Source organism: Urtica dioica, chromosome 5, assembly GCF_054948205.1.
Source record: "Urtica dioica subsp. dioica isolate 48M chromosome 5, U.dioica_male_clone48M_v1_H2, whole genome shotgun sequence".
NCBI classification, from domain to species: domain Eukaryota; kingdom Viridiplantae; phylum Streptophyta; class Magnoliopsida; order Rosales; family Urticaceae; genus Urtica; species Urtica dioica.
In genome coordinates, this window is record NC_142760.1 from 12741298 (window position 1) to 12754044 (window position 12747).

At 46.9% G+C, this 12747-nt stretch overlaps 1 protein-coding gene across 1 annotated transcript; it reads left to right on the top strand.

Moving 5' to 3' along the window:
* Positions 1 to 2595: 2595 nt before the first annotated feature.
* Positions 2596 to 7814, top strand: LOC149397524 (uncharacterized). Its single transcript, XM_089614244.1, has 6 exons — positions 2596 to 3202; positions 3267 to 3842; positions 3942 to 4145; positions 6881 to 6981; positions 7102 to 7415; positions 7508 to 7814. Exons 1-6 carry the CDS (start codon positions 2596 to 2598, stop codon positions 7812 to 7814), a joined length of 2109 nt encoding a protein of 702 aa, XP_089470370.1.
* Positions 7815 to 12747: the final 4933 nt, after the last annotated feature.

Below are 12747 nucleotides of genomic sequence, written 5' to 3' on the forward strand. Positions count from 1 at the left end.
ATCACCCCACGATTCCTAAACTCTCTCCCACGACACCCACAAACAACTGTAAAAGCCCACAGACTTCTATAAATAGGGACTTTGAGAAGACAAGGGGACAGACTATCTCTGGAAAGAAGAAGAACTAGATTTAGCTTTAACGTTTACTCTTATCTATTTTGCTCTCTTGTAATAGATTCGTCTTTATTTAGAGAAAGTCTCGCGTAGGTCTTGAGACTCTTCGAGGCTGTGTACTCGGAACTCAGATTACTTCGTAAGATAAGTGTGACCAATTTTTCAGGTTAACACCATCATATAGAAAAAAGGTAAATAATGTCACTTTCCGGCGAAGGACTAGTACCTCTCGCCTCGAGCTCGGGGGAACGTGCTCGGTCAGGATTGGTCTCAAGTCTCCTGTCCCATTCACGAGACTCTGATACGGTCGTCTCCGAAGACATGTCTTCCCTGCAATCAAACAGGGAAGGATAAAAAATCTGATCTTTTAGCTCCCGACCCATGAGTGCAGGATGAAAGGGTGGACGGTGGAACACCTAGGAGAGCTCTATAGCAAAAACAAGCCGATCCTAGCCGACTTCGAGAATGTGGTACCACTCACGTTCCCGGAAAAAAGGAATGCTCGACCCGGAAGGAAGGATCACTTTCTTAGGATCGGGCTCGGTCCTTCTGACTATTCGGGAGTCGATCCTCAAATCAGGTCGAAACGAACCTCCCATATCCTATAAATAAGGGAAATCTAAACATCCTACGGAAAAATAATTGCACACCTCAGAACTCCGAATACCCAACAAATCCCGGCGCCCAAATTTTTGCAATTCTATAAAAAAATTAACACCCATTGCAGGAAAACAAAATAAACCAGTAAGGAAAGACTTACCCAAAGATTTATAATGACAAAGGCGCCGAAAAACAGATGACTAAAACAAAAATCTTCGCCGAAAAAGTCGCCGAAATATCTGAAAACGCGGAGCGAAAAGAGAGGAAGAAGAAAAATTCAAAATCGAAGACGAAAATGAATAGGACCGACAGATTCTCCCCCTTTTATGCGTGGCACCGAACGATCAAAAGAAAGGTCAGGATCAAGCATGTCGAAGAAGCCACACCAATCTAACGGTGGATGCGAATGGTCACGACCCCCATGAGCGAAACAACCGCGTTTAGAAATAAAAACACGTTTGACGAAGATAGGACGAACGCCTGGTCGGCATAAATCCGAACAGAAGAAAAGCTAGTAAAAGTGTAACGTTCTAATTGAATCAAAGATTAGACTTATTCTAGTTCCTTACCATTTTTACTAAATACTAAGAAACTGGAAGGCTACTTTTACTCATAGAATTCGTCGAACTCAAACATATAGTCGGCACACCGAGAATAGAGATATCCAGCAATAGAGTTCGTACCCAAAGGTCCGAGGACTCGCGAAGGTTAAGGAATGAACGTTCATATAAAAAAAGAACGGACCCTATTACTCAGAACTTCGAAGAGAATAGAAGACAATATGACAAAAGAAAGGCTAGTCGGACAATAAAACACGTGTAATATTGAATCAAAACGCTCACCTAAACGGTTAACACCAAGGAAAGCGTAAATAACCACCCACTCTTCACAAAAGAGAGGGAATACCAAATAACCGCCAGAGAACGTGAGGCTGATCACCCCACGATTCCTAAACTCTCTCCCACGACACCCACAAACAACTGTAAAAGCCCCCAGACTTCTATAAATAGAGACTTCGAGAAGACAATGGGATGGACTATCTCTGGAAAGAAGAAGAACTAGATTTAGCTTTAACGTTTACTCTAATCTATTTTGCTCTCTTGTAATAGATTCGTCTTTATTTAGAGAAAGTCTTGCCTAGGTCCTGAGACTCTTCGAGGCTGTGTACTCGGAACTCAGATTACTTCGTAAGATAAGTGTGACCAATTTTTCAGGTTAACATTTTAGCGCTAGAAGGAGGGGAGCTAAAGAATTATGGCCAGTTAATCCATTCCAGACCATAACACAGCAGATGGCAATCTCGACGCAGAGATTGAGCATCACAACCGCACTCTACCGATCACCGCGGAGGAAATGGCCGAGGTCCACCGACAGCCCAGCCTTGCTGAATAATTCAAGGAAATGCGAAAGTGTATCTGGGCACTGGAGACCAGCAATACAGAGCTACACGGGAGGATTCGGGCGAAAAGGGTCACTATGAGGAGCACATTGGTGATCCCCGATGAAGAGCCCTTTCATCGATCCGGGAAAGAGCCCATGGAGCAGGAACCGAGGATTAAGAAATCCCGGAGACACGCCAAGGATCGTTATGAAAGGGAATGGGAAGATTCCGACTCGGATGGCTTCCAGGTCAGCCAGGGAAAGATCCCTGACAGGTACCAACCTTCCGGAGAAAGAAGCCGTTCCCAGACCATGAACGATCATGGAGGGAGCTCGGGGACGAGCGACGGCGCGAGCACCAATGAGACAAATTTCAAAAAATTGGAGCGTCGAATTGAGGAAGTCGCTTTAGGCCGGAGAGAACCCGCCCCAAAGATTGGAGAAACCGTCTCCCCTTTCACCGCTTGAGTGTTAGCACACCCCTTGCCGAAACGCTTCAGAATGCCGACTATACCGACCTATGACGGTAAGACCGACCCCGGAGATCATCTTGATACATTCTCGTCATGGATGCATCTGCAGGGAGTTGGCCCAGAAGTCATGTGCCGAGCATTCTCTATCACCTTAGCCGGATCGGCCAAAAGATGGTACATGAAGCTCAAGCCGAATTCCGTGGGATCGTGGAAACAACTGTCCAGCAAGTTCATGGAGCACTTTGTCAGATCAAGCTCAGGAAAGGTCCCAAAGGAGAGGCTGCTAGGCGTGAAGCAAATCCATGACGAACCACTTAAAGATTACATAAATCGCTACTCTGAACAGGCACTGCAAGTTGATGAGCTCAACGAAGACTTCAGACTCTTTGGGATCACATCGGGAATCCGATCAGAGTCAGAATTCTGGTGGTCACTTCAAAAAACAAGTCCTAAAGACTATAATGATTTTTTGAAAAGGGCCCAGAAATACATAAATGTCGAGGAAGCCAAGCGGGCAGCACTGAAGGCTGAGGCCCTAAGGCCTCGACGCGAGGAGCATCGGGGACGACGTATAGAAGATTCTCACCCATCAAAGAAGAGCAGATCGAAAGCTGGCCCTAAAAAATCTTTCGCAAGTATGTTTGATAAATATCACCCCCCTTAATACTCCAATTGAGGAAATATTTGCGCTTACTCGAGAAAATGAGGACTTTGGGAAGCCTAGCCGTATCAAGAAGGACGTCTCGAAGAGAGATAAAACCAAATACTGCGCGTTTCACAATGACGTGGGACATCGGAGGGCCGACTGCTTCAACCTGAAAGAAGCTATAGAAGCTTTAATCCGAAGAGGATCATTAAAGAAATTCAAGTCAGATCAACCCGAAGATCAAGAAAAGAGAGAAGTCTATGGAGAAATCTCTCTAATAGTCGGAGGGCCTCATGTAAGAGGTAATACGCGAAACGCCCAGAAGAATTACGTCCGCGAAGCTCAGGCCAGCCACCGACAAATCCTTTTCGCTGCCACTCAAAGGCTGAACAAAATCATCAAGTCGAGCGCGGAACCAATCACTTTCACTACCAAAGACGCTCGGAATGTGATGTACCCGCACAACGACCCACTGGTAATCTCGGCCCTCATAGGTAACCGACTAGTTCACAGGATCCTAGTCGACACAGGAAGCGCGATAGATGTCCTCTATGAAGAGACCTTCACAAGGATGGGACTCAAGGAAGACTCGCTAGCCCATTCCCCAAAAAATCTATATGGATTCACCGGTGATTATATTCGGCCTCGGGGTGTCATTTCAGTCCCAATAACCGTAGGAGAGATTGCGAAATAAAAGACTACCAATCCCTTATAAGTAGTGGTCCCAGGTTCGTCCTCCTTCAACGCAATCATCGGAAGACCCACATTACAGGCGCTCGGAGCCATAGCATCCATGGAATACCTGAAGATTAAATTCCCGACCGACCAGGGAGTTGGTGAAGTCCAGGGAACCCAGGCGTTGGCAAGAAGTTGCTACACGGAGTATATGAAAAACAGTCAGAGCAAAGCTACACTGAAGGTGATGACAATCGGTTTTGATTTCGATCCACGTCTGCCCAGCCGAGATGTAATTAGAGTTGGAATTGATCTATGGTTTAAGAAAAAGTTTAACGCTTCGTTAAGCGGCGGAATTTTAAAAATTTTCTTTTTCAAGTAAAACAATTTTTACTAACCTAGACAAAGAGCAAGTACATATAAATAAAACTATTATGAGCATAGAAGTTTACTAACCTTTTTAGACGCTTGAACATTGAGAAGCTTTTGGAAAAAGGTTGCAACGTTCGTCTCCCCTCGCAGCACGTCTCTCTTCCTTCCTCGGCAACTCGAGCAACCACGAAAGTTTCTATCACTAAATCACTCGAGAGAAAAGGAATTAGTGTGTGGGCACTTTTAAACACGACGACTTAAGAACGAGTCTTGAAGTCGCAGAGCTAAACACTAGGTAAAATGAGGACCTAGGTGCCAAAACAAAAACCGAAAATTAACTAGAGAGAGAGAGAGAGGATCGGACAAGTTCTAGAGAGAGAGTCTCTCAAATCTCTTAAACTTGGATGAATGAAATGTGTGGAATGAGGCTCCTATTTATAGGAGAGGTCTCACCTTCTATAAGGTAGTTTCCTCTTCTATAGAATACCACATATTCATGAGCCAATTTCCCTTTTTCCTTCATAGAGTCACACGGCCAACAAGGCATTCTAGAAGCCTTGATTTGTTTCCTATTTTGTTCCATGCCTCAAATGACCATGTCAAAAAATTTATTGACATTCATTTCATCCTATGTCTCAAAAGACAAAAATACCCTTTTGACAATTTTCGTTCTTGTTTTGACTTAGCTTCCAGTTTAACTATTCCTACTCGATGTGATTCGTGACAGTGACCTCATGGATCCAAATGAACAAAGCTTGAGCTAAATACTTGGACTCAAAAGTTCACAAACATTTTCCAAGTTTAGCTTAATGTCAACTGACTCCACTAAAGAGTTGACACTGAAAATCTCTCGGTTCAAATGAATTTATTTTCTACTCAAGAATTCAACCTAATTGTAATGAGTGGATCCACAGAATATTATCAGTGTTTACCCTTCATGAATATCATCAGCTAGTCGGGATTTACAAAATTACCATTTTACCCTTCTAGCTGTTATTTCCTCAACTCCATTGTCACTTGTGAATAAGTTAGAAACAATGTATTGACGAGGAGCTAACAAGTCACATTGTTTCATCCAAAAGAGTCAAGACTCAATTTGGACACTGACTAGTTCATTTATTCACACTCCAAGGAACAAAGCATGAGGTGATATACATTGCATTTCAGCAATCTTGTACATGAATTCCATATCTATGAGATCTTCACAAAGTTACTCATGACATTCTCACAACTTAATATTTCACCAATAGGCCTTGTTCGGAATCACATAGTGAGTCCGAACTCTGACTTTCTGAAATGAGAATACGTAAGGTGTGAAATGACATGTCTCATTTCAGGATTAAGGTAAGCACGATGCAATTAATACGTAGTGACTTCGAGACATAAGAGGTTAAATAGTTTGTTCTTATCTTGTCTCTAGAAGTGCAATGGTCAATTCAGTACCTTCGGAAGATACCTAGAAGAACTATAGAGTCTCCAACTCTCAATGCCTCATAACCAGACAGCATAGATTCTTCTAACAATCATACTGAGGTCAATAGTCCTTTGACCCTTAGATTGAGAATATATCATTTTAAGCAAACTACGAAGAGTTTGTTCATGCAAATCTACATTTGTCTCTTCGCAAGTTGTTAATTTTGTTTATGGACTAAAGACAAATGTTTTATCATAAAGAACAGACAAGGAAGAATGAATGAACGTTTCAACTTTTTATTAATGAATAAGCAATTACAAGCAAGAGTCTTCATGAGACTTTATTACATCAAATGTACAATATAAGGATTACAACTCTTCTTGTGGGCACCATTGACAACAATTAGACCTGGAGATGAGATCGAAGAAATAATCCCTGATCCAAATCAGCCACTGAAGAAGCTCAGAGTCGGGAAATATCTCGAGTCAGGTATGAAATCCCAACTCTCTAGTCTGTTTTCTAGAAACTTGGATATATTTGCATGGTCTCAAGCTGGTATGATAGGGATAGATCCCGAGCTAGCATGTCATAGGCTGAATATAGACCCCAAAGAAAGACCAATTAGACAAAAAAGGGCTCTAAATAACGAGATATATGCTGCTTTAAAAGAAGAAGTAGATAAGTTAATCTCAAACAAATCGATTAGAGAAACCAAATATCCGAGCTGGGTGGCTAATCCCGTACTAGTTAAAAGACCTAATGGCAAATGGCGAACTTGTGTAGATTTTACAGATCTTAATAAAGCATGCCCAAATGATAGTTTCCCCATGCCGAGGATAGATCAACTAGTCGATGCAACAGCAGGACATGAAATTTTAAATTTCATGGATGCATATTCGGGCTATAATCAAATCTCTATGTATGGTCCAGACCAGGATCACACTCCTTTCATTACTGATCGAGGACTCTACTGTTATACAGTAATGCCCTCCAGTCTTAAAAATGCGGGTGGTACATAGCAAGGATTGGTAAACAACATGTTTGCAGACCTACTCGGGAATACGATGGAGGCATACATCGATGATCTACTAGTAAAAATTCGCAAAATAAGCGAACACGCCAAAGATCTAAGCGAATCCTTCGGGATCTTGAGAAAATACCGCATGAAACTTAACCCTTTAAAATGTACTTTTGGTAATTCTGCAGGGAAATTTCTCGGGTACATCGTCCATGAAAGAGGGATAGAAGTGAATCCCGAAAAGATCACGGTGCTACTCGAGATGAAGTCGCCCAGGAATATCAAAGAAGTACAAAAGCTTACCGGCTGCATCGCAGCCCTAAGCCGCTTTATCTCGAGATCCACGGATAGAAGCGTTAACTTTTTCAACGCGCTGAGAGGGTCTAAGGATTTCGAATGGACATAACAGTGCAACAGAGACTTCGAATCCTTGAAGGAACATCTAGCATGGCCGCCAAATTTAAGAAAAGTAGAGGATGGAGAGCCCCTCGATATCTACCTGGCGGTATCAAAGCACGCGGTCAGCTCGGCCCTCGTAAAAAATGAGGGAAATCATCAACTCCCCGTCTACTATACTTCCCGGCGTCTAAACGATGCCGAAGGAAGATATCCGGAGTTAGAGAAGCCGGCGTACGCGTTGGTGATGGCCTCCAAGAAGCTAAAGCATTATTTCCTGGCGCATCCAATCACGGTGTTAACCAACTTCCCACTCCGACAAGTCCTGTAGAAGCCAGACGTGTCCGGAAGACTCATGAAGTGATCAATCGAGCTGACTCAGTACAACATCCAATTTAAACCCTGACCAGCTGTTAAAGGCTAGGTGTGGCGGATTTCATCGCCAAATTCACCGACCGACCAATAGAGCATCCCATATGGGAAATTCACGTAGACGGAGCGGCGAACGACAAAGGGTCAGGAGTCAAAATAGCGCTCACCGGGCCAGATGACTACAAGGCTAAAGGCGAAAAGATGTCGCTCTACGCCGAGAAAGTTAAAAACCTCGCGAACGAGTTTGAGCTCTGCAAAATCACACAGATTCCAAGAAGCGTGAACGAAGAAGCGGATGCACTGGAAAAGCTGGCCACTCAGGGATCAGCCTCCGAGCAGATACCGGTGATATAGGTCCAACAGTCAAGCATCGCAGAAAGGAATCCTATCTTCCAAGTACAGAGTTCAAAATCATGGCAGACGCCAATCCGACTCTTCCTGAAAGATGGACTTGTTGTCAATGGTGCCCACAAGAAGAGTTGTAGTCTTTACTTTTGTACATTTGATGTAATAAAGTCTCACGAAAACTCTTTCTTGTAATTTCTTATTTATAAAACTTGAAACGTTCATTCATCCTTCCTTGTCTGAAGCTTTATGATAAAACCTTAGTCTTTAGTCCATAAACAAACCTAACAACATATGAAGAGACAGATGTAGATTTGCATGAACAAACTCTTCATTGTTTGCTTAAAACGATATATTCGCAATCTTAGGGTCAAAGGACTATTGATCTCAGTACGATTGTTAGGAGAATCTATGATGTCTGGTTATGGGACATTGAGAGTTGGAGACTCTATAGTTCTTCTAGGTATCTTCCAATGGTACTGAATTGACCAGTGCACTTCTAGAGACAAGATAAGAACAAACCATTTAACCTCTTATGTCTCGAGGTCACTACCTTTTGAAGGTAATCATTCTCCTATAAATAGAGCCCTCATTCCTCTCATTTTCTCATCCCACATAAGTTTGAGATTGAGAGCTTCTCTCTCTAGATCTTGTGGCCGCCCTCTCCCCCTCTCTCTCTCTAAGTTCTTTTCGTTTTTGTTTTGGCACCTAGTGTTTTAGCTCTTCGACTCTTAGACTTGTTCTTGAGTCGTCGTGTTTAAAAGTGCCCACACTAATTCCTTTCTTTCTCGAGTGATTCTTGTGATAGAAACTTTCGTGGTTGCTCGAGTTCCCGAGGAAAGAAGAGAGACGTGCTGCGAGGGGAGACGAACGTTTCAACCTTCCAAAGGCTTCTCAACATTCAAGCTTCTCAAAGGTTAGTAAACATATAATGCTCATTTATAATTTTAATTTATATGTACTTGCTCTTTGTCTAGGTTAGTAAAAACGTTTTACTTGTTTTAAAGAAATTTTTTAAATTCCACCACTTGCTCGAATCATTAAACTTTTTCTTAACCCTAAATCAATTCCAACATCTAGTATAGTTGTGACGACGTGGAGTTGTGTGTCGGCCGTAGCCGCGACCGTGGCATGGTCGGTGTTAGTGTTGGTTCCTCCACCCTTTCCAGGCTGTGGCCTGTCATTGGTGGGGACCGCAGCACCTATCATTCGGAGAACGAACTCTTTGAGCTCGCCTCTTTGGATCAGTGTCTCAATCTGCCGCTTGAGTTGGAAGCACTGAGCGGTCATGCGACCATAATCCTGGTGGAACTCACAATAACGGGACCGATCGCGAGACGTGGAGTCGCCTTTCATTGGAGTTAGAGCGGTGAACTTATCACGTGCCACAACGTAGATTTGTTCTACCGGGGCGTTCAAAGGTGTTTAATGTGAATAGTCTCTAAAGTTGTTCGCAAGACGCGGCTTTTGAGACGTAGGGGGTCGGCTATCGGAAGCTTGACCTCCCTTATTCACTTTCTTGTGGGGGTTGCTCGGCTTGTTGCCGGACTCGTCTCAACGGCGGGAGCTTTGGTTATTGCTCCTGCGGCTGTCGATGTAATCTTCAACCCCCATGAAGGTCTTGACTCGGTTCATTAACTCGGCCATCATAGAAGGGACTCTACCAACGACGGACTTTAGGAAGTCCCCAGTGCGTAAGCCCTCAATGATGGCTGTAATTGCGTCACTGTCGTCGAAGCGGTCGACCTTGTTCGATTCCGCGATGAACCGAGTGAGATACTATCTCAAGGACTCGTTACTCTCTTGCCTGATTGACCATAAGTACATCTTGGTTTTCTTTTGAACCATCGATGTAGCAAATCGTGCTAGGAACATGTCCTTCGGGACTTTGAATGATTGGACGCTCCCTGGTCTTAAACTCTTAAACCACTCGAAACCGGGTCCGGTGAGGGTAAGACTAAAAGCCTGGCATAGAGCCCCAGGTGAGATGCCCTGCATCGTCATCCAAGTTTCGTAATGTTGGATGTGATAAGTAGGGTCGGTTTTGCCACTGTAGGGAGGGAGATTCGGTAGTTTGAAGTTTCCCGTGCACACCTTAGCAATGATTTGGGCAGTGAATGGCCAGGAATGTTCTTCTACGATCCCGTATGTATCACCGGTCAAGCCACCTTCACGTATATCACGTACTTCGTTGCGAAGATTGTGAATCATGGTGACGACATCGACGCCAGTGTTGGGGTCACTCCTTGTTCGGGAGGAGTCACCTGGCGCCTTTCATTCGACCCTTGAGCCGTGCGAGGGTCCCCATTGATTTGGGCCGCAGGGTTGTGAACCTTGCAGGCACTCAACCTCTCTCGTAGGTCTTCGCCACGGTCATCCCGTTGGGCGGTAAATCGATCCCTAAGGTCCAGATCAGTGGCATGGGGTCGCGAGCTTCGAGTCACACCTCACTCGCCTAGTCGTTTGACCTTCCCTGACATTTCCTCTCTGACCAAGTCGGTCATGGGCTAATCGTCGGGAGGTTTCCTCTTGGGAAGAGATCGGTATTCCCTTCGCTTTAGGTGGTGGATTCGATGGACCGGCTTCGATCTCTACGGGGAGTTCCCCGTCTTTAGTGAGAGAAGTCTCGATGTACGTCGAAATCTCCAAGCCCTCGTAGTCGGGGTCATAGTCATGTCCCTCGTCCATGAGGTCTTCGGGTTCCCCTTGAGGAACGCCTTGCATAGGTCCCTTACCCGCCAGTTGGCGGTGGTACCTTGCATTGGCCGCCCTTAGTTGGCAGATCTTCTCCTCCATCTCGAGGATACGGTCATCCCGGCTATCCTGAGGTGGAGGCAGCGAGGGAGTGTGGCTCTCGTCGTTCAGAGACTCCTTATCCCCTGCGCTCGGGAACGCAAGAAGTATTTCTTCACTCCGGTTGCGTTCTCGGGGTTATTCACACCCTCAGAACGAACAGGTGGTTGACCACTCATGTCTTTCTCAAGTCGAGAAGGAAGGGGTCGAGTTGTAGAAGGGATTTCGGGCTGCATAAGTCGGGAAGTCCCCTTCCTCTAGCGCCAAAATATTTTCGTGCGAAAATGAACAACGATTAAAAACCTCGGGCGGTTCGATCCAAGGCCGGACCAAGTGACCGAACCCGGGCCAAAAATGTGACTCGAAGACCGAGTTGCACCCTCCAGACCCCGAGGTGTGTATTGGAGGGTGTGACCGTGCCAAAGGTTGGCTGCCTACGTATCCGTCATCCGGGATCAGGTCAGAACGTAGTTCAATGTAAGTGTGGGAGCTATCTTGGGCTCGGAGGTTGAGAATCCAAGGCTTTAGAGAAGGACCTGGCTCGTAGCTTCTGGTGAAGACTTTAGAGGGGTCGCTTGACTCGTAGCTCAGAGTTCTAACTCAAGGGCCGAGAAGCGGAAGCACAGCTTGTGCGCTGTGAAGACTCGGGTCGCAGAATGGGAACGCGCTCCCTCTCGTCGAGGGGGGTTCTCGGATTTCTGAGCCGAGCCAGGAGAGGAGGAGAGCGCGCTCTTGGAATGTCACAAGAGCGTGGTGAGAGAGGAGAAACGAGTTCTCCAAAAGACTCAAGGTCAAGTTCAAGGTCCCCCTCAAGTGGAAATGAGGGGGGGTATTTATAGGCTTGAGGGAAGCCTTGGGCCGGCCCCCTTGAAGCCCACCGGATGGCAGGGCACGGGGCACGCGAGGCGTGACGCCCGGCCGGGCGCGGGGCGTGTGCGGGCGTGAGGCTCTGCCGGGCACGGGGCATGCCGGGGCTTGGAGCCCGGTCGGGAGTGCTGTCTGGCCGGCGTCCCGGTAGGGGAGCGCCGGTGCTCACCGAGGGAGGGCCCGACCGGATGATGGGGCTCGGCCGGTGCTGGGGTGCTCGGTCGAGGCAATTGGGCGCTCGGCCGAGGCAGTCGGGCATGCGCGGGAGAGCGCACGCGGGCGAGGGAGACGGGCGCGCGTGAGAGGGAGCTGGGCACGCGAGGGCGTGCGCGAGCGAGGTGCTGGGCGCGCGCGAGAGGGCGCGCCCGAGCCAGAGGGCCGGGGGCGCAGGGGAGCGCGCGGGCCCAGTGGGTCGGGAGCGCAAGGTGTGCGCGGGCCTGGCGTGTGCACGGGCAGGGGCCCATTGGGTGGTCTGGCCGGTGAAGTCCGCCCGGCGTGAAATGTTTTTGTTTTTCTGGTTTCCCGAAAACGACCGATAACATCGCGCGCCGCGCCAGGCAGGCCGTGCGCGCTGCATTCCTCTTCTTGGCGGAGCGCGCTCTCCAGTCCCACATGGACGAGCTACAAGCCTCCTAGCCCCCTCCAACTACTATAAATACCCCATCTCTGTGAGGGGAAACGGAGCCGATTCATTCCCATTCATTCTCTTGAATACTCGCTCTTCTCTCTGCTTCTTTGGATGCCATCTTTGGCCTGAAGTGCTTTCTACAAGTTCTCTCATTCTCAGAGGTTCCGAAGCACTCTCGGGGACTTGCGGACGTCGCTCCCTCTGATCAAACGCCGAGTCTAGTGCCCAAGCGTGCTACTAGGGTTTTCCACTGAAAATCACCTACGCGTCTAGCTTACTAGACGCGTCGAAAATCGCCTAGGCGTCCTACGTGTCCCACGGAATTCTGAGACGTCGGCGAGGACTCCTCCGCGCTCCGTCTCCTTCGTCGAGAACGCCCTCTAGGCTCCCGCCTCATACTGTGTTATATATGCCTTGAACTACATTCTGACCTGATCCCATCCACGGGTACGTAGGCAGCCTACACAAAAAGGCACGGTCACTCCCCCTATTCACCCTTTGTCTCCTCTGAGAAGTCCTCCGATTGGAGAAAACCTAACTCGAGACTTTCGAGTTCACACCTTTGTCTCGGGTGCGGCCACTTGGTCCGGTCTTGGGTCGAACCGCCCGAAGCTTTCAATAGTTGTTCATTTTCGTGCTTCAACAGGGTTCGTT

Bases quoted from the DNA above. Each gene is read 5' to 3' on its own strand.
- LOC149397524 (XM_089614244.1), top strand. From the start codon at position 2,596: ATGCCGACTATACCGACCTATGACGGTAAGACCGACCCCGGAGATCAT. The intron at 3,843-3,941 runs GTGATTATATTC...TAGTGGTCCCAG, and splicing joins AAATCTATATGGATTCACCG to GTTCGTCCTCCTTCAACGCA. The intron at 6,982-7,101 runs GTACAAAAGCTT...TGGACATAACAG, and splicing joins CGCCCAGGAATATCAAAGAA to TGCAACAGAGACTTCGAATC.